Source organism: Dromaius novaehollandiae, chromosome 4, assembly GCF_036370855.1.
Source record: "Dromaius novaehollandiae isolate bDroNov1 chromosome 4, bDroNov1.hap1, whole genome shotgun sequence".
In the NCBI taxonomy this organism is placed as follows: Eukaryota; Metazoa; Chordata; class Aves; order Casuariiformes; family Dromaiidae; genus Dromaius; species Dromaius novaehollandiae.
The window spans coordinates 81788795-81810510 of record NC_088101.1 but is presented as its reverse complement, the minus strand read 5'-3'; the positions used below and the strand labels follow the sequence as shown (position 1 = coordinate 81810510).

Sequence of the window (21716 nt, the reverse complement as noted above, 5' to 3'; positions counted from 1 at the left end):
GCAGCAAGCTGCTCATAAACCGCAGCTTTATTTCACACCGGATAAGTCGTGTGTTATAGTCTCAACATTTTTTTTCCTTCATTCAAAACAAGTTTGTGATTCGAGACGAAATTTTGAAATTCTTCTCTAAAACTTTCCATTCCTCTCTCATCACAAGACCCTTCAGGGATGATTTTAAAGTTAACAATAGGAAGAATCAAAGGCTGAAATAAACACAATCAAATATGATTTTCTGGGTTATCACAACGTGATCATCTGTGGGGATCAAGAAGCACCTGCTCATCATAAGCAACGCTGCATCGTTGCTTAGTTGTGGGAACAGAGGTTTCCTTCTTCCGAAGCCTTACGGCGAGATACCATTAGCAGCAGAAAAAACTGACCTGAGAGCATGGTCACTTTGACGTTCCTCGTGTCTCCTGGCCATCACGACGTAACTCCCATGTCCCAAGACAGGCTCCTGCTATGAGGCACGCAATACTGTAGGACACCCATACCACACCTGATAGTCTCACTGCTGCTAAGCTGCTGAGTTTGTTACCACTACAAAAAGCTCGCTGATGCTCTGTACAACCGATCCTTCCGTAAAACAGCTAAGACATGTCATACCCCAAACTCGGCACATTAGATGCTCCAAGTGCCCTCTTACTTCCAGTGTCTTCTCTGTAAAACAGACGTAATTTTTAACTCCCTTGAAAAAGAGTTGTTTTGTTTAATTTACAATTACTATAAGGACAGACTTAATAGATAACCCATGCAACCTCACTAATATTTCCAAAAACCAAAATGCCCCCCATTTCAAAGCCCACTACTGAATATAATAGTGTAAATCTGTGTCCAACTGAGGTCTGCATTGGGAAAAACTCCCCTAGCTTTAGCAGCTTAAATCTCCTCAGCAGGTATAGAGGAAATTGATCCTGAACCCACCTCCTGCTGAGCCCCATCACAGAGATGCTAGTCCTGTCCATCTGTCTCTTCCCCACGTGACTTTTTCTTCTGTTTAATTGTTGACATACGTAAATTAAACAGAGACCATATTCTCCCCAGCTTCTATGTACCGTGAACCTTGCTGCTTCTGTTGCCCACTGCAGAAAGGACTTGTGTACCTGAAAGCTCATCTCTTTTCCAACTCTGTCAGTTGCTCTAATTGAAGTTACACCTCCACCACCAGATATTGCCTCTCTTAGAAAATCAGTGCAAGGTAAATGGCTTTTGTTTTATTAATTTGCCAGGATCCTGGGGGAACAATCCTATCTGCAGCGAAGGGAAAGATCCCACATGCTGATCTCCTTCGCTGTCCCCATCCCATCTTTGCATGTGAGATGACCACATCTGGATCAGGTTTTCGCTATGTCGTGGTGTGGCTGACACCCCACCAGTGCTCTTGGCAATCACTGGTTTGGCAGGTGAGGACCCAGCAGGGCTAAGGAGCAAAGAACCTTAGTATAAGTGGAGCTGAAACATCACAGTTTAATCCAGGCTGGCCTTAGTATACAACAAATCAGTCTCAGTCACAAGCAGCATAGGTTAGAGTTCACCAGCAATCAGAGCCCTGCGACCGAACCTAAAAGTAAAATGAAACTTATTGGTAGGTATGGAAGAAAAAAGAATTACCTTCTACTGTCTAACCAATCTGTCTGATCCACTCACATCTCTTATACAATGTTCTGTAGAAGTAACTGGTTGTCTGAATTGTTTCTTCTTCCTTGGTTATATCAAAACTGTGGCACCGCAACAGAAATTATTAATAAAAACATGTTACTAACACTAGCTTTCAGTGAGTTGACTTATGGTCCTCGGTCTAATGATGACAAGTCTACTGCAGAGTATCATCTAAAGGGCAAACCGCCAAATCAGAGCAGGCTAAAATCAAAGGGTTCCCTTAATTAATCTCCTTAACCAACTTAACCACCCATTTCAAAGTAGCTAATCAGCATAAAATACATGTATAGCTGCTTAGTTGAAGGTGCTTGACTGAATTTGCGTTCTTTGCATTCAACGGGAGATTCACAGCATTAAGACAAGGGACCTCAAAACACACATGTGGACCTGGCGGGGCCGATCTCACCAGATTTGCAGCCCTCAACGCGGCAGCTCGCTGAGCCCAATACAGCTGAGATCAGAGCATACCACCGTGCTGTTGATCTAAATTATTTATATAGGACCTGATTTGAGACTAAGGTTTTTTTGGAGGTTCTGTTTGTGCCCGCAGCTTTTCATACTCAAATAATTGCCATCGCAACTGCTTTAGTCTTACATATTTGTTACTATAAAAACCCCTTTGTGCCAAGTGATATATAATCACAGGGCCAAAAAAACAAGACCCCTGCCCCAGCTGATGTATTATTTAACAGACAAGAGATGGAGGCGCAGGAAAAGGGTGGTTTCATCTGATCAGACACCGATGTCTCCATGGGAGCAACACTTCCCCAGCAACTTTACTGGCCAACGAAGGGTGTCCGTGTTGGAAAGAGATGGATCACAGCCTGCCTACATCTGTATCTCTCCACCGACAACACACTTTTGTCTTGCCCTAAAGGGTCTATCCATGGGGAGGTGGTTGTATGCAGCGTAAAGGAATAGCTCTCCCTAATGCCACCTCCTGCGCCTCAGCGAGGCTCCCCTCGTCCCACCCAACGCGGCAGGCAAGCAGCAAAAGAGACGGGGGCTGAAGGCTTCTCTCGTGTAGTGCTGTGTCACTACAGCAATATCCAAAGGAAAAGCAGCCCTTTGAACTCCAGCATAGAGGCCAGGGTCAAAACATGGCACAGGAAAAGACAACCTCATACAGAAACTGGTTTGAGCAGCGAGCTGCACCTAGGAGAGGAGCTTCTGGGCTCCAGTTTGGTACCTGGAGACTGATTCATAATAAAATATATTGCTCATTGGGGAAAAGAGAAAAGGAAGACATCCCTAGTAAAAAAAAGGCAATAGCCTTCCCTAGATTATCCTTTATTGTAATCATATAGGTTCTCCCAGCACCTAATTATATAGGTCTCCCATCACCGAATACCTGAGGACACTCACTCCGCAGTAGGGGCAGGGCAGAGTGCACTTGGGCAGAGCAAGAACCCGGTTCTGATAAACACTCCCTGTTACGGGTTGCAAAGAACATATCCCCAGAAATTAAGTATTTGCCAGCAGGTTTGCTTCCATTCAAACCACACCGAACAAAGAGAATCATGGATAGTCCTACTTTGGTCCCCTGGTGGGCCGTGCTTTTTAAAATGCTTTTGAATTTTGCTTTGGTGTCACGGGGTTGTTATAGTGGTGCAAGCAGAGGGCATTCACTCAAGAGTCTCAATGTCAGGTAGGAAGCGGCTCACGTCAGCATCTCCAAAAATATGAGATTTAGCCATCCAAAAGGCAGGAACATAGCTGAAGTTCCTTGCCTACATTCCTCCACTAGTAAGTGAGGATGGACACTTCCAAAATGCAGTTTATCCCATTTTAAGAGAGGTGCGAATTCTATTTAGCAAAAGAGGAACAAACTGCCCACTGAAAACAGGAGGAGCCCAGGCAAAGAGCATAGTCTAACTTGGAAACGGCTGGAGGGGAAAGGAGTGACTTTCGCCTCAAGGCTGAAGTTCATGTTTGCTTGATGAGAGTTCTAGATCCGGATCCTTGTAATGTTATTTAATTGATGAAAATAACGTTCTCTTTCATTTTGCAAATATCTGCTCAACTCAGGCAGTCCTCAGAAGTCTCACAGCCTCACGAAAGCGTGAGTTGCCAAGGTCTTAGCAAGCACCACGGCAGCTTTCCTCGCTCCCTCAAGGAGTTTTAATGCCCAGTGAAATAAACCTAGTGCCTAAACCAGCTCATTTGCTGGCAGCCGTCGTCTCTAAGTAGCAGCCGCAACAGCAATCGCATCAAAGCTGGCAGAGCCTGGTTTCTGATGTGCCTGGGACAGGGGGTCTTTCTTTGCAAAGAGGTAACAGAACAACAACTCGCTCAGAAAGAAAAAAAACACAGCAGGAAAGCCAGGAAGTACCAAAATAAGAAAGAAACAAAAAAACAGCCCAAAGCCTCTCTGGTCTGGTGAAAATATTGCTCTTGTGCTGTGCAAAGCGGCAGGAAGTATAAACCCCTACCCATGTGCAAGTGGTCACCAGGAGACAGCAGCAAGGGCCCCAAGTGTCAATGCGTTTAGGGGTCTATTTGGCAGGGTGGAAGTCACTGCGGTTACAGAAGAAAACCTCAAAATGTTAGAAAAAAAAAAAAAAGGCATACCACTGGGACACGGGGCTTTCTTGATGGGTTTCACATTGCACAGACCATCTGCCTTGCACAAAGAAACTTCTGTAGAGAAATTGCAAAGAGAACAATTGAGCAAAGAGAACAATTGAGCAAAGGCACCAGAGGAGCCAACCTACATGTCAGCAATGCTTGGAGATCTAAAAAAATATATGTATGGACACATGCTGTAAAATACCACTGTGGACTGTCTTGCTGTATAATAAGATAGAGCATGCTGTCCACACTAGACCACTCCGGAGTGCACAAGTGGAGGTAGAAAAATCTCTGCCAAGAAATGCAACTTGAGGTCCACACCCAGGGCATGGGATATTTTTGTGCTTCCTGCAGAGCTGGACCTGATGTAAATCCCCCAAATGGCTGGGAGACAGCAATCTACAGTGGCTGACCCCATTTCAAGCACAAATGTTGTCAGTATTAATCTCTAGCGAAGTGGTCGAGGCAAAATCCTTGACACTCCTTTAAAAACAAAAGATAAATGAGCCCAAATATTGAAACAGAGCTGAATTTCTTCGGAAATTTTATGCTTCATTCTGCCTCAGATGCTGAAAACTGTCTCCTTACATAAGAGGGTCCTGATGACATCACATCCTCTCCAAAAAGCTGCAGAGCCTGTGAAGTCAACCCAGAAAGATTATCTTCGTGCCGCTGTGCCGTCCTCGAGGACCATCACCACTAGGAGCAAATGGCCAGATCTCCTTCGCTGCTGTTTCTGCTCAGTCTGGGTCTCGGTGAGTACGGAACCAAGGTGCTATATGCGGTTAAAACGGGAGGTTAAGGTGTTCTGCTTTGTCTGAATCCAAGAAATCAGGCAAAAAAAGTCAAAGGGAAAAGAAAAGCAAGCCAAAAACACTAATTTTCAGGTTTGCTTGGTAAACGCGTGAAGCGGAGGTACAGAAAGTAAGTCTCACGTCCATCTGTGCAGGGCAGTGAGCGGTGTGACTCTGGCGTTACACCAGCGGGAAGGGAGCCCGGCTAGACGACTCTTTCCGGAAGGGAGGGTAAAAGGGAGGAAATGGGGATTTCATCAGTCAATATTATTAGGGAACCACTTCAAATAAGTTGGGAAACGGTGCCATCCCGGACAAGGCACCTGAAAGGCTTCTCTGACCGGGAGGATCTGTCCCTAAAGACTAAGCGGGCAACTGCTGGGCACTCTCTAAGCAGGATCTCAGCAAGGACTCAAGTGAAATATTTAAGTCAGCCAGATGACGTGGTCCTCCCTTTGCATTTTACTCCACAACCCATGTTTCTCCCTAGCACTAAATAGCAAGGAAAAAGGTCTGCCCCAAAGACTAAGCCCCAAGGAGCAGACCCTGTGGTTTGTCCGGAAGGGACATTGCTTTTTCCAAGTGGTTTCGCTGAGGGCGAGTGGGCTGTGACTAGAGATGGGATTTCTCTCCCGCAGGCTGCTGTGCGATCCAGGACCAAAAGTACAGGATGACAGCCAAGTTTCGGGACAGCAAGATCACACACCCCCAGCTGAGGCAGCGGCTGGAGCTGGAGTGTCTGCCTATCGACAAGGATAGCGGGATATCCTGGATCCGCCAGGACAAGCATGGCACCCTTCACTTCGTAGTGTTCATTAGCACCCTGTCTCGAACGACCTTTAAAGGGAACACAGAAACATCTACACGCTTTGAGGCAACGAGAGACAGCAGAACCTCCCGACTGGTCGTGAAGTCTTTCCTTCAGCAGGACGAGGGGAATTATTTCTGCCTCATCAACAATAACCAAATACTGTATTTCAGCACTGGCCAACCTGTCTTCCTCCCAGGTCAGCAACATCTTTGCCCACTTCTGTTTGCTCTGCCGAACCCCCCAGCGCCCCTTGCCTGTGCCTTTTAATCTCCTCTGCCTGTTGCCCAACGCATCTTGTAATGAATACACCGGTCCTTCTGCCAGAGGCTCTCTGCTCACCAGCTCTTCTGGTGAACATCCCTGCAGCCCTCCTACGTGTGCTGCACCCCTTTTCTCTTCACCTCCCTGACTACCCCTATCATCAGGGTCTGGGAATCCCCAGATAGGGTGTGAGGTCTATGCAAGCAGCTGTGGTACTGCCCCTCCCCAGAGGCAGAGATGATGGGATGGAGCCGGGGTCACCTTCCCATTCGCAACTCAGAAGGGATGGGACTAAAACCAAGTCCATAACCACCCCCTCCTTCCCCACTGTGCACAGGCCCTAGAAGTCCTCCCAGCCTGAAAGTACTTTCAGCACCTTAAAAAGAAAATCACAAGCAGAGCAGAGGTCGTGCTTGGGAAAGAGAAAGTCTCCAGGGCTTTCAGTACGTTTCCTGATAGCAACTGATAAGAGGGGCTCAGACGCTATAGGGGTTGTGGCAGAAAATAAGAGACAAGGAGCCTGCAGCTCTTGCAGTGTATTGCTGGGCCGTGATCCCGCAAGACCCGGCTCAGGGGAGCATTGGAGGGGGGGGCCCTGGTCCAAAATGGTCTAAGCAAAGTCACCCAGGAGCTGAGTGCTGTGCTGGCAGGGCCGGCAGAGCAAAGAGGAGGGAGAGCTGTTGTTCTGTGTTTCACTACATGCCCCAATTCCTCCCTTTTCGCGTACAGTCACAACCACAAGGGCACCCACCACAGCTGCACCCACCACCCTGAGCAGCATCCCCAAGGCAGAGACCCGCCAGAAGACGCCCGCGCCAGGTAACGGAGCTGCGGGGAGGGAGGGGAAGGAGCCGGGCTCTGCTGGGCCCCTCTCGGCCCACGCGCCGGGGACCCTCCGTCCGTATGTGCTGCTGGGCCACGTGCTGTCCTCCTACCTTTTTCCAGGCCAGCAGTGGCATTTTGGGGCTGAGGAGCCAAGTGCGAAGCCTGCACTGACTAAAGGCGTTTGGGGAACGGGGGAGAGGGAAGATCCTTTAGGCTTTACCAGAGTTGGCTCAGGGGTACGTGCAGATGAGAGGATTGAAATTCAAGCCCGTGTTTTACTCCACTCCAGAAAGGCTAAGGGTGACTTAGAAAGCCCTAGCATGTATCTCACGGCTGGGCACACTGAGAAGGGGAGAGCTGAAGGAGGGCAGAGCCTTGCGGGCAGGCACTGGTTTTAGCCTTGGCAGGAGGCACAAGAAAACTTTTGGCTCAGGTGCCCAGGAACCGTGAACGACACACGGGCTGGGCTCGGGGACCCCCCGGTGACCACCCCTCCGTCTGTGGGACGGGGAAGCCCTCTGCCTCACCTACAGCGAACGCCAGCCTCGCTGAAAGCGGGATGGGTCCCTTGGCTGAGGACCTCTGCACGGCTCCACCGGCGCCGGCTGTAACACCCGTCACGAGCACCTAGCAGACATCTCCTCTTCTCTCTCTCTCTCATTCCTGCAGAGACAAGCAAGGAGGAAGTCCTGAATTTCTCCTGTGACATTTTCATCTGGATTCCCTTGGGCTGCGGCTGTCTCCTTCTCCTCATTGCCCTGCTGATCACCATCACCCTGTGTCAAAGTAAGAGACCCGCGCTTAGCCCCCACCCCGCAGATAGTCCTCTAGCCTCACACCAAGGAGCACAGCCCTGTCCTTCAGGGGAAGGGATATTCTGCAGCTATTCCCCTCGTGCAGACACCAGGTAACCAGGACGCAGGGAACACAAAGGGAGGACCGCTCTTAAAATCGGTTTCTATATTCTCCCCATCTCTAGATTTAGCCTGAGAAATAACCATCAACTTCTACGCTATAAGACAACAGATTAGAGAAAATATACTCCACCGAACCATATAGGCTCCACCCTTATCAGTGTATCAAGGATAAACGTACCAGAACCCAAAACACTTTGATTAAATAGAATAAATATGCTTCAGCATGGGACTTGCAAATTCAAATGCCAAGATCCCACCGGCAGCTTAAGCTATAGCCAAACTAGCAAATTAATTACATAGGTTCGGAGACCGGCAGAGTTAGAGCAGTAAGGCAAAATCTCCAGGAATACAAAAGTCTGTTGGTGAAACTTCATGTCTGAAACACCTCTGAACAAGCAATAAGTGCAAACATATTTAAATCAATTTAATGCTTACTGAAATACGTTTTCTTCTGGCGGAAGTGCCCAGCTACGCATGATAGCTATGCTGATTTCATTAATCATCTTCATTTCATTTAATTGCTTCAGCTCACTTGTGTGGAACACCGTGACACGTTTTACTGCTAAATTAACGTAACTAGGTCCTCACTGACCCCTCGCCCTAAAGCTGCTGTGAGACGATTCAGCAGCCCCCCAAAATACTAACAAAGTCCACAGATGTAGCAGGGAATACATGAAAAACCACTGAGGAGCCACAGCCAGGGTTCAGGGATGACATCGGGGTGCAGCCAGCCACAACGGGGAGCGAGCCAGCCCCAGGAGTCCTTCCCGAGGGAGGGGGGAGTGGAGTGGATCCAAATTCCCTCTGAAGCCAGCAGCAGCCAAGACCCCCACGTGCTTTAGGATTCTCTGGTGACCTGAGTGTCATGCAACTACTAACGCTGCTCAGCCATTTATTTATCTATTTTTGCCTCTTAATGCTGGTTGGGATTGCTGGTGAAAAGCCATTTGCTGCAATTACCCTCTGCAGCGGGCAGCATGAAGCCACGAGGACGGGTTTCCCCCGCGAGACACAGGCTATTTCTTTTGTGCTGAAATAAATGGCTCTACGTTATAGTTTGCTGAATGCACCCTGAAGTAACGGCACGGGTGTTACAACGGGGGAGAACATTATTCGTTGGGACGGATCCTCAGCTGATTTTAGTCAGCCTAGTTCCACCAAAACGAGTGGCTCTAATGTACACTAGGTAAAGCTCAGCATACCCCCGTATCCCATAGCACATTTGTAATAGCAGCGAAGAGGACCGGAGGGCAACCACGACTGACAATACACTCGCGTTGTGGGAAGACAAGATCTTGGCTACCCGGATTCAAGCTTGGCTGCAGCCTGGGTGCAATCTGTGCCACTCGCCGGCTGTAGCCATAACTGCTGCCAACAAATTTTCAGCAGCTTTCCCAACTCCCTAGAGCCAGCACAAAATAATTCACTGTCAACATGCCCAGGCTGACCTTGCTGCCGTTACTCACACGAAAACACTCTTTAACCCATTACGATACTAAGTTGACCGAACGTGAGCTGCACCACGGCTCACCTGCACGGTGTTTCTCACCGGAGAGGGCAATAAGCCTGGTTTAGCTGCTGCTAATCCTAAGGCAAAGGCAAACAGACAGAGCGGCAGCAGCACACTGCGGCAGCATTTTCTTCACTAAGCTCTGCCTTGGTAGCTTCTTTGAACTAAAACGTTTTCTTTCCAATTTTAGAAACCAGGAGACGAAGATGCAGATGCAAAAGGTTAGTAAGTCACAGCTGCTGACAATTTTTCTCTTGAACTCGAGAGCATCTTGCACAGAAGTGATATGGCAAACAGGTGCCCCGAAAAAAAAGTCACCTAAAAGCCCTTCATCTGATAGACAGTGGAGGGGAGGGAATTGTGCAATTAATGGGGAGTGGGGGGAAAGATGGTTTTTTGTTCCTTTGGGTTTTTTTTTTAAATATTAAGTAATTCAGGTCACTGGAGTGCTGACACTGCAGTATACGCTAAACAGAAAGACAGGAGATGCTCACAGCAGTCCAGAAACTCTCCACATCACCCAGTGCTCATAACTAACAGTATATTTGTGCATTTCCAACCATCTGGGTCTTGTGTTTTTCCGACCACCGTTATCTCCTGAGCATGTACAGGGTGTCCTGGCCCCTATCCAACACCACCATGCGGCATGTGCCCCGTCCAACAGCAGATAACGTGCACGCTCAGAGCTCACGTACCCACCTCCCTCCATCGCTCAGGACCGGACGACCCCGCACTTCGCGGGGCTGAGCACCACCCGGGCAACCGAAGGGAGGGCTATAGCCTCTGCAAGGGAACACAGCTGTGAGGAGCTTTGAAAAGAGGTGTTTTTAGAGGGTTTTGCAATCTCTTATGTCAGTCTGAATTTCATATTCGGCTTTGCCCGGTACTTTGGCTGGGCTGACACAGAACTTCAGCCGGCCGACAGCACTGCTCTAACACAGACCAAGCGAGTGACGGTATTTCTTTCCTCTCCTTCCCCACACCATTCCCTTGAATTCCTCACTGGACCATCAGGTTATGTCCACGGACTAGATACAAATTACACCATCACCACCAGAATCCCCTTCTGCACAGCTTTGGACCATCACTATGGTTTTGGACCAACATCACCACGCATTTATACCCCTATTTGCCCAGTGGGCACTGAATAACACGGCTCTTGCTTACAGGGTCAGAGAGGCTGATGTGGCCCTAGACTTGCCCAAGAAACAGTAAGTTAGACACGTACAGCTCTAGAGTTAACCAGTTTTCTAGGGCAGACAGGAATCCTTTCTTCTGCTTTCCCCTCTTTCCAGCCCTCTCCCCACTGGTCTGGCGTTTAGAAAAGCCGGCTTGCAAGAAAGTTTGGAACAGTATTTTCCCACTGAAATTCCAAGTCTTTGTTGCAGGTGCACAGGCTTCACAGTACAAAATGAATAATGTTTTAGTTATCTAAATTCATACAACCACCCCGAAAGAAATTACTCACAGGAAACACCTCCCTCCCCCTACCTTTGCAAAAACTGGCCACTACAAATTTTTCGAAAAAGCATAAAACTCAGAGAAAGCATGCAAAACCCCTGGCTGAATAATAACGCTTTACAGAAGAGGGGCTGAGCGGCACTGTCTTCTGATTTTTAAGAGCAACCTCACCACGTGAGCCTTGCGACCACCTAAGAATACAGTCACACGTACCGACCTGCACTTTTTCTTGCCAGCCTGAAACACTAAGGGCCTGTCATATTTCCTACACCCAACACAGCAAACTTCTGATCCTTGCCTGGTTTTCCAAGAGCTAACTATAAGGAAGAACCGTTCTTGTAGCGTTGTTTAGGACAAGTCTCATTCCCCGCTTATCTAAATCCCTGGTGCCAGCCCTGTGCAGGGACATTCGCTCCCTCGGGGGAAAACAGGCTGCAGAGCTCTTCGGTTTTTGTACCGATGGAGTGGTCAGATTACAAGTGCTTCAGAAAATCATGTTATCAAGAGACAGCTCTGCTTTGGCAGTGTTAACACGACAAAGTTCTGTTTTAAGCAATCGTAGCATTTTTAAGCTTTTATTTAGAGAGGAAATCCCTGCTGCTGTGAGCGGTTCCCACTCCCTGAGATGAAGCTCTTTAGAAGTTAATAGCACAAGTCACTGAATTAAAGAGTGCCTCAGGATCTGGCCTGGGATTCTTCCCAGCAACCACAGGATTTATTTTTCCTCCACAAATCAATTTTCAGTGAAAACGGGTGCCAAATCTTTAACTCATTAAACCAGCCTAAATCTATCAATTGCTGGAGAGCGGTAATCTCTATCACTTTGGGAGCACAGCTGGAGCCTGTGAGGCCTCCTTTTAAATCAATCTGCAGGAAACTAGTTTGCAGCAAGAAAAAGGCTTTAGGACAACAGTTCACCTGGCTGCAAAACCCCCGGAGCTGCTCGCAGCTGGTCTCCCCAGACTTCGGGATGCGGCGCTGCGTCTAATGTGTTCACCGAGACGATGCTCCTAGGGCTCCTCATCACAGAGAAAGGCTTGGGAACGTGCCAGGAATGTGCAGAGATCAGGAGCAAGCAAAAAGGCCTCAATTTTTCTGTAATTATTCTAACACTGGGTTAGCAGCGTATCTTAAGAAAGCCCTGCTAGAGGCTGTCACTACTTGACTGCTGGCCGATAGTTCGCTAGTCTGAAGGGGATTTGGCAACGTTTCACAGCCTTCTGCTTGAGGTCCCAGGGCTGCCAACCACGGCAAAACGGGCTCATCAGCAGCAATACAATAATCATCTTCCTCTTCATTTCGCATGAGAGTAAATCAGAAATATTTCTCTTTTAGACCTGCAAACAGGAAGCCCCAGGGGAAGCCCGGCATGCCAAACCGACATATATAAGCGGCTCCACCTTTTTGCTTCTGGATTGACTTCAGGGAGCCACCACTGCGTAAAACCATCACCTACCTTATCCATACTGCTAACACTTCCCACAGGCTCTATCCTGTCACATTTGAAAGGACGAGAGTTAGAAGGAGCAGAGAGCCACAGCGAGCTAGCAGGCACCTCCGCCGTGAACCACATGCTAAAACACAGCTCCTTCCAAAATTTGTCTGAGTCTCTCAGGTCAGTTCCCAAGACCAAATGCCACCTTTATTCCCAATGACAGAGCCCTGTGGTGCAGGCAAAAGGAACAGGTTGATGCTGATGCTGCCATACATCAGCGCTAACTCAACGAGAAATATGGGTGTTGTGGACCTTTGCTCAAGGACGTGCAATGATTCTTCCTAAAACGCAGCAAAAAGTTGAATTTGCCACAAGAACGACTTAGAAATAAAAGCCCTCCCTTAACACACCCTCTTTTCATGGTGCCATGCATCTCCTAGAGGTTTTACTGTTTCACCCAGTATAACACAATGTTGCACTAAGAAGGTAAACGCTGATTAAAAGGCTTTACTTTTATCACAGTCCAGGAGGCTAAAGTTTACTGCTTCCCTCTTGCTGCCCTTGGTCGGCTGCTAGCCCCACTTCCACTTGTTTCAGCGGGAGCTTTCCCCGAGCAAGGCACGTGGGGTTTTCTTTCTTTCTGGAAGCAATGGCTGAGCAGTGAAAAAGCCTGTGCCACTTGCTTTGGTTAAGGAGGATTTCTGGCATACCAGCTTAGGGCATGCTGATACAACAAGAATGAGATTAGTGTTTTTTCAGCTCTGTATTTAATGTACATACTTCCTTATTACACTTGCAGATTAAGAACTGAGAAAAAATAAAACAATATTTCCAGTTAGTCTTACTCATGTCTATTACTTTCTTCTGCTCCTAGCCTCAGAAAAGCTAAAAATCTAGACTGAAAATATAAACGATGGTTAGAGGGAGGCTTGGGTAAGGGAAGAGGCAGGCTCCGTGGTTCACATACCAGCCTGAGCTTTAGGATGCCCGAGTTCAGCTTCCAGTTTACCCCAGCCTAAAACCACGTCTTTAAAACTAGCTTTCCCAGGGACTCGTAAGATGGGCCTAGTAAAACTTCCCGTCCCAAGGGGTGTTTTAAAGGTGGACAAAATACTCTGGAGATGCTCAGGTATTCTGGCCAAGGGGCTGATAAGAACCTGAAGAAAAGGAGGAAAGCAAGCTCCTTGCTCATCTCCCCCTCTGCAAATAAGTGGGAAATTAGTGAGGTGCAAGGAATCAGTTGCAGACAGAAGAAAAGTTCTTGCAAACTCAGTTCTCTGCAGTGTTTTAGGAAAAAAAATAATTAGGGAATAAATAAATGTATCTAAAAATAGCATGCAAATATGGAACAACAGAACTATATATGTAATATGAAGTAAGAAATATTCCTTTTACCTCTTCTCTATGACCATCTACTTTGATTATCATCTTGTCCTGTAGCTTCTTGCCAGTCTGAGCTAGAAGTTTTCACTTACAAAGCCTTAACTCATACGGCATTCTGAAAAACGTTTTACAAAACCTACGAACGTCACTACGTCCCCATTAGCATTCCTTGAATCCGTTTCCTACTTGTTCTCTGCACTAGGTGCAGTTGTTTCACTCTGGACTTGCACAATATACTGGAGGTTTGGTCTACATCATGGGCAGTAAATACTGTCACGTTCTTGTAACCCAGGCTGTCAGGAAACGCTTCATCTGAACTGTCGCTATCACAAAAATCTGAATCTTGTTATTGTACAATGACAGAAGCTGTTGAATTTTTCTATTCAAATGTAGGGATCTAACTTACTGTGTCTGCAGAAGAAACCATCAGGAGAGCAATGCAATAGCTACACTTAATTAACCAAAACAAGGAAGGCAGATAATAGCTAGAAGACAAGGTCAGCATGACTTAAGTTGTTCTGGGAACTAACAGATCAAAGGGCTACACACAGTTACAAACCCCCTCAGGAGAAACTGAGGGTGCAAATGACTTCGGGAAGAGAGAGAGTCTGAATATCTTCCTTCCCCTATGGTTGACCCTTGGGAAGACAGGTATGAAGACTGTTAATGGCCTGAAGAATAGTTTCTGATTCAGTGACTTTGCACTAAATAAAGCATACTTTGATTTAAATATTTACAGATATGAAGCACCTTGACCAGAGCTTGTAGGAAATCCTGCTAACTAAAGAAACTAAAAAAGTTCTCTCTCCCCTACCCCTCTCTGCAGCCAAACAAAAGACCAGGTGTGTTATTTCACTCAGCTCTAAGGTTTGTAACTTCAGAAAAGAAAGTCCAAGCAGTTCATGCAGTAACTGATGGAAAGATCAAGCTCCACAGCTGACATATCTCGTGAACTTACCACCTGATGCAAATGATACCATCCTCACCGCACAGGTAAAGGCCAGTCCACTATAACATCAGGAGGCAGGAGCACTTAACCCAAATGTGTCCTTCTGAGGACTCTTATCATGGGACCCATCTGCCCTAGTATTAGTCCCCTCCACTGTAGACATCAGGCTGTAGGCTCTCCCTCCTCAGCCAACAGAGAGAGGCTCCTCCATGGGGCAAATCTTCCTACCCTCTGGGAAGACTGGAGACATTTCTCTCCCACCAGAAGCAACTGAAGGAGCCCAAACAACAGACTGAGCCCAGACAGGCCTCCTTCAGCTGGCTGAGGGCACAGAGACGAAGCCCACCCTCGCTGCCTCCAGGAGGGCCTTGCACAAGGCCACTTAAAGAAGGAGTCAGTCTTTTTCTTCCATACACATCAGTTCTCAGACTTTGCTCATTCTTTGCACTCCTGCTCTCCCTCTTCTGCTCCAGCTCTTCTAAACACCTTCGCAAGAAAAAGGTAAAAGTCTATCTGTTTGCATAGTCTGTTGTTTCTCACACAAGGCCACGTATTACACATGGGAAGCATTTCCTTCAAAATGCATTTTCCCTAGCACAGCAGCTGAATGTGGCATTCTGTGATCCACTAAAATCAAATGTACAGTGTTAAATATTGAACAGAAAACCTAGCAGAAGCATTATTCTATATTTTACTCTGTAAACTGTGCTACTCTTTCAGGTGAAATGATTATTTCACGATCCATGCATTAAATATTTATTGCTAGCTCTATTGCTATGAGAACGTACAGAGGTCAATCCTGTGGTGAACAACGGGATACATATACTTAAAATCAAAAAGTATTTCAAGGGGAGGAACACACGTACAACAACTTTCTTGCCACAGAAACTATGTGGAATCCTAAAATAGGATAAGCATGGAGCAAAATACCACCCTAAGCAAGGCAAAATGTATTTGGCTGTTATTAACTACTGGCATTATGAACACTCCCCTGTCCAACACTGCACTAAGAGCCTGGCCCTGCAACGAGATTTATGCAGTCAAAGCACTACTGATGCCCCAGGTGAATGTAGTGAAGGAACTGGAGGGAGCATATGCTTTTCTAAGTAACCTTCAATTGAACTGGAAATTAACATCTGGGAAAAAAAATCACAATACTCACAGCTGTAATTACCCTCCTGAATACTGCATAAAACTCACTGCACACTGGGGGCTACCTATTTTTGACTTCTAGTTGATCTCTTTTAACCCTAAGGCCAAATTTAGAGGGTGCCTAACTCCCTCTACGCGCTCTTCACGCCGAATTGCCAACCTGCACTCTGCTGGCCCCCGTCCACATCTCGCTGTGGCTCCGCTCTGCTCGACTGGCACGCGTCCAGGTGTCACAAAACCAAGGCAAGCATGATAGCACTGCCTGCAAAATACATTCCCTCTTCAGAGCTCTGTATGTTTTCCACACAGAAAAAGCAAGTTAATGGACACATCACAAATTCTCCTGCCTGCCAATTTCTGGACAGCATCATCACAGCTGTCAGCTATGAAGCCATAGTTCTTATTGTGTATAATCACACTATTAAAAAATATATATATATGACTGTTCATTGAATTCAATTAGCAGTTTTCAGCTTCTTACTTGCTAACTATCAGCCGGATGTCACCTTCAATTCTTTATCTTCATTCATGCCTTTGCATCTCTTTAAAACATTTGGTGGTCTCTGATTTTGAGGCTTAGATCTGTAAAGATGACCAAAAGGATGTATCACTCAAACTGTGTATTAAGGTTGGCTGCAAACTGCATATAACATAGCAGTAAAACTATTATCCCCCTGTATTTTTTAATAGGTATTATGAGCAAGCATAAGCATATTCAGGAATGACTTTTGAAAGCATTTTCATCTCACTGCCCATGGACTTTCTGTGAGATATTACAAGTACATGCACACAGACTGCTGTCCATCATAGGATACCTAGAGGGAACTTGTTCAGCTGTCTATTCTTCCATTTCCTTATGGATTTTTCTGCCTGTGAACCACTGCAATTGAAACGATGTATTTTAGAAGCAAACAAATCAGTACCGATTTACCCTTAATACTCCATAATGCGAACTGCTGTGATTCAGCATTTGCTACAAAAACAGCAAAATCATCTTTGCAGAAGAGCAGAAGTCTGAGAGAAGTAGAAGAGGCAGCTGGAGCAAGAATGAGGACAGATGTGCCAGAATAAACAGGTACTCTCCTTAGTCACAGCCCCGTTTCACAATAACACCCCAAAAATGAGGGACATCTCACTAGCAGACACATCCATGAGAAGCTGGCTTTAAATCACTACACTAACGTCACCAAGGAGCCCTCTAGCAGAGGCAGGGACACAGCACAGTTGCCCAGAGCAACATTTGGCTTCCTTAACCAGTTCTTCCCTCCCTGTACAATTCATTATTCACCTCCCAAATTCAGGTAGGTTTTTGTCAGCCCTCTGTCCACCTATTGTGATTTAAACCTATGGCTCTGGAAGACCTGCTAAGTTTTCCATTTAAGTGTAGAGATGAGTAACAAACGTTCTTTATAATCAGCTTAATAAGACTTGGATTTTCTTCACAAGATCAACACTTACCTTCGCACCCCCTACAGATAGGCTACAGGGTGGAAAGCAAAATTAGACCACATTTTTTGCACTGAAATTATAATAACCAGCTGTAAATGTCACTGCGCTGGTGAGAAGGGAAGGAGCTGTGAGCCACTCCAGCCCAGCTGAAGAGGTGAATGACTAATGTGGCACCACGCGAGAAGGCACAGAGATGCCTCTAGCAAATCAAGCAAGCTAAGAGCAATCTGGCTACACTTGTGGTTGAGCAGGAAGCCTGGGCTGCTGATTGCACTGGGTAAGCTAAGCCTAGCAAAGCAGCTCAAGGGTGCAGGAAGTTGTTGCTGTGCAGGCCCTCGAGATCTGGCAGCTTTTTGCTAGTAATACGCGGAGGAGGCTCTGGGTTACGGGGAAAGGCGACTTCATGGGGTGCAAAGGCAAAGGCTGGGAGCTGCCAGGGCTGGTACGAGGATCGAGAGCAAGCTCGGAGGGAATGAACCACTGGGAGTAGAAAGGTGTTTCTAGAGGTTAGTCACTGCAAGGCAATGAAGAGTTGGAGATAAGGAAGGATTTCCAAAGAGAAGGGGAAGGAACAAATTTATTCAGAGGCTGAGGATTACCTAACAGTGGAATGGTGCAAAACTCACAGAAGGTGAGGAAGTAAAAGGAAACAATGTATTAGCTAATACTTTATAGCAGAAAGAATGAGAGCTGATTTACAATTTAAATATAACTTCAACTAACAAAAAAAAAAAAAAAAAGGGTTCAAGACAGTCACTGAAAGCCCTGCAAAACTGAGGGGAGCTTCAAATGCCCCCGTAACTTAGACCACCAAGAACTTCTTGTCTGCAGTAGACACCTGCTTCTTCCTCATCCAACAGGTTATTAACTCTGAAATATTTTGAGTAATAAAAGGTTTTCCCAAGTTAAATAAAGTCCCAAACTAATAAAAGAGCCAAGAGGATCCCAAAACAGCCAGGAACTGACCTGGTTGGTTGAAGTCACTTCGTCAGTCCAAGCCAGTACTTGACAGATGGCCTGTTACAGCGAAGGCACCAAAGCTCAGCCCAGACTCCTTGGACTAACGCTACAGTAAGCTTCAGTGAAGCTAACTGTGCATGTTGTGGAAATGTTTGGAATCCACCCCATAAAAACCATACCCTTGATGCTGTGTTTCTGCAGCGTTCCAGGAGAAAAGTCAGGAAAAGGTATTGAAAGACAGACAGGAAATTCTGGGAAGGACAGTAAAGAGAGAGTGAAATATGACCTCCCTGTAATTAGGTTTGTTCCTTCTGATTCATCTGAAATCAAACCTATTTGACATGCAGGGTCAGCATGACCCACCAATCACTAGATTCTGGCCCTGGGCTCTCTGTGCTGAATACACAGAGTGTGATTTTTGTCCTAGGAGAGCTATCACATATGCATACTACCTGTTTTTTGAAATCTATTGTATAATCTAGAAATCCTGGAAAAATACTGGAACTTACTCTCAGTTCTGGGAAGAAAATCCATAAACAAAAACAATAGCCATATGCATATATTTAGGTTTTTTTTCCCCCATGACAAATGTCTTATGGGTGATGCTAGACTTGAACCAAAATGCTATTTGCATCTTCCTCCACTCTTTTTTTTTTTTTCTCCTTCTCTTTAAGGAAAGGAAAAGAAAACGTAGCATGGTAACTTCACACAGTTACTGGGAAGGAAGAAACCAATGCCAGTGTTACCAGGTCTGAAAATAAACACAAGGAATGGGAAATGCAAGGGAAAAGGGAAGATCCATTTTCAAAGGCTGAATTCCAGTAGGCTTCGTTCACTCCAGTCCAGGTCACACTGCCCCCCAGCTTGAGCACTGAGTCTCTGTGCCAGTCCACACTGGAGCTGCACTGTCTAGCTATATTCATCATAATCCTCTAGATTTTGGAAAATTCTTAGTTCCAGAGTGGATCGCCAACTGGGTCACACTAGCAATGTGTTTGTGTTTGAATATAGAGATACAGCTGTCCTTCCTCTAATCATACATTGATATTCTGCTGCCCTAAGTGCATGCAGCAAAGGAATAAAAGTTAATGCCCAGCTAAGCACTAGCACGGCTATGGAAGCAGGGTGCTTCCCTTCATCTTAAGCTACAAATTGAAAACTGCAGAGGATAAAGCAAAAACGTAGTTTTCAAAGGCTGCTGCCAAGGAACAGCAGATTACTACAGGTTAAGGAAGCTAGCTGGATTCCTTCCTCTTGTATTAAGAACTACTGTAAGTCAGTTTGATATGAAAACACCCATTCCTGCATATAAGCCCAACAGGATTCAACAGGAATTTGCAGCAGGCTATGAACAACTCCGTTTTTCACGTTTCCCTACAGGATTGCTAATTTCATGCATACATGAAGTCATAAAAGAATATCATCCCACATCCTTCTCTCACCTATATACACTTTTAAAAAAATCACTTTTCTCTTACATATACATATTAGGGCTTGAATTAAATCAGAAATCGTAATGTGACACTACAACTTTACTTATTACAGATCATCTCTGTCACTCTCTCATCTTTTGTTTTTTCTCCTACTCTCAAAGCACCTTTCCTCACTGCCTTCTCCTATTCACAAAAGGAGAGCACTGAAGGGGACACAGATCATGGAAGATTTTTTTTTTCCAGGAAACAAAACAAAACCAACCAAACAAAAAAATTAACCTCTGCAGTGGTAAGCACAGAAGAGAAAACAGTATTTTACAGTAGACAGACAAACCTTGCAAGGAAGATCTAACCCAAATTTCCTCTCTTAAAGCTGGCAAGTTGGCTCTAAGTAGTCGTAAATACCTGAAACCTGCAAATTTTAGCAGCAGCCACCCTGTAAAATGATAGGAAAAAAGAATGGAAGAGACAAGAAGGAGGGAGGTCTAAGTTAATAGGCATGAGAAGCTCTAACTCATTACTTCTTATACACAGCTTTTACTGCAGCTTCTATACACAACAGTTAGCAACCTGACTTATGGATAAAGACTGAAATTAATACAGTATTTCATGAGGGAAACACACTGATTTTTAGCAGGCATTATTATCTGCTCAACCATCTCTAGTTGCAATTTATAGAGCTCATGTCACTGCAGGAAAAGCCTCCTTTTCTGAAAGCACTTCACAGAGCAGGTGAGCACTAAGCGTACTGAACAGGAGGGTAAGGCCATCAGCTTTGTCTTTAAAGACATAGCCACAGTACTCTGAAAATGGTCAATAACTCTTAACCACCACCTAAGGTCAAGATGACTATGCACGATTTTCATTTCCTAATATCTGTTTTTAAGGTCTAATTATGTTTTATATCACAATTCAGAGTTAAAAGCCCACAAGAACATATCACAATGGATTTACTATTTAAGCCAACACACAAAAATAAACATTAAAACTCAGTCTACTAATAGACACAGAACTAACACTATTATCAAGCCACTGCTATGGGAATCACATTTATAAACATCCATTAAATTATTTACAGAGCACCTTTAAACTAAGCCTTTTGTATAACAGTGTGGTCAAAAAAAATCTTGCCTTAAGTCTCATCTACATTAGTATTAGTGCACTTTTTCTTGCCAGGGAACTTCTGTTCTGACACATTCTGCATAGGAGGGTGGAAATCACCAGTTGCAAGCTCAATGCAATACGCAAAAGTGACACAGTGATCCGGACGCAGATACAACTACATTAGATGCATAACTTCACTTTTTATTACACAGCAGTCTCATTAAAAGGCACTTGCTGCACCAAGGGACTACTTAAAGGTTTCCAAATCTGGTCCAGAAACGTAAGAGACAGATTTCAGATACCATTATAGGTTTAAAATTAAATATATAAACACTTTCCTACCATGGATGTCCCCAAACTGCATAGAGAAAATGTACACATACCAGCTGCTATTACATTTTAAGTACTAAAATCATATATTATTACTCGCTTTTCCCTGTGCAAGCACTTTCTCAAGTCACCGGAGGTATATCAGGCATTAGGAGGAGACATCGTGCATCACCACACAGGTGAAAGAGAATGACTGCGATAATCAAAATCTAGACAATATTTCACAAATGCCCAGCACAACATCCCATTACTTGAAGCTTGCAAGCATTCTAGGTTAAACTGCTAGCATCCTCTGTTGGTGGAGTCTCAAAATTGCAAGCAATTATTTTTAAGTAAACACACAGGCAGCTAAAAAGTTATCTGGTGGTAATGGCTGAGTTTGTGAGTTAGTTATGTATCTATATATGCATTATTTAAAAGAGAAAACAAGACCACTCTGCATTAAAAAGGTTCTAAGTTGAATTTTTAGCTTATTGCCTTTTAATACTGGCACCATTTTTGTATTCCAACCAGTTCTGTTATGGGCACTATCAACATTAACCAGTGTTCACACCAATGCCAAAATACTAGCAGTATGTCAGAGAGAGATGCAACATTTACACTTACGCTTTTTTTTTTTAAATAATACATATGCCATTTCATTTAAAACCAAAGCATTAAGCAATTCCAAAAGAAAAGATAAAAAGTAATTTCAGCAAGACTAGAAAACCTA

At 45.3% G+C, this 21716-nt stretch overlaps 1 protein-coding gene and 1 long non-coding RNA gene across 2 annotated transcripts; one reads left to right on the top strand and one right to left on the bottom strand.

Annotated features, from left to right (window-relative positions):
- The first annotated feature begins 4868 nt into the window (after nucleotides 1–4868).
- CD8A (CD8 subunit alpha) lies at nucleotides 4869–13077 on the top strand. The gene is made up of 6 exons (XM_026112661.2): nucleotides 4869–4985; nucleotides 5663–6031; nucleotides 6826–6915; nucleotides 7591–7707; nucleotides 9539–9569; nucleotides 12145–13077. The coding sequence occupies exons 1-6, from the start codon at nucleotides 4940–4942 to the stop codon at nucleotides 12197–12199; spliced, it is 708 nt and encodes a 235-aa protein (XP_025968446.2). The 5' UTR covers nucleotides 4869–4939; the 3' UTR covers nucleotides 12200–13077.
- LOC135328324 (uncharacterized) lies at nucleotides 4914–18685 on the bottom strand. The gene is made up of 4 exons (XR_010389160.1): nucleotides 18144–18685; nucleotides 16210–16310; nucleotides 7449–7584; nucleotides 4914–5005 (listed from the first exon to the last, which is right to left on the bottom strand). It is a non-coding gene; the product is annotated as an uncharacterized LOC135328324 (long non-coding RNA).
- Between the last annotated feature and the right edge of the window lie 3031 nt (nucleotides 18686–21716).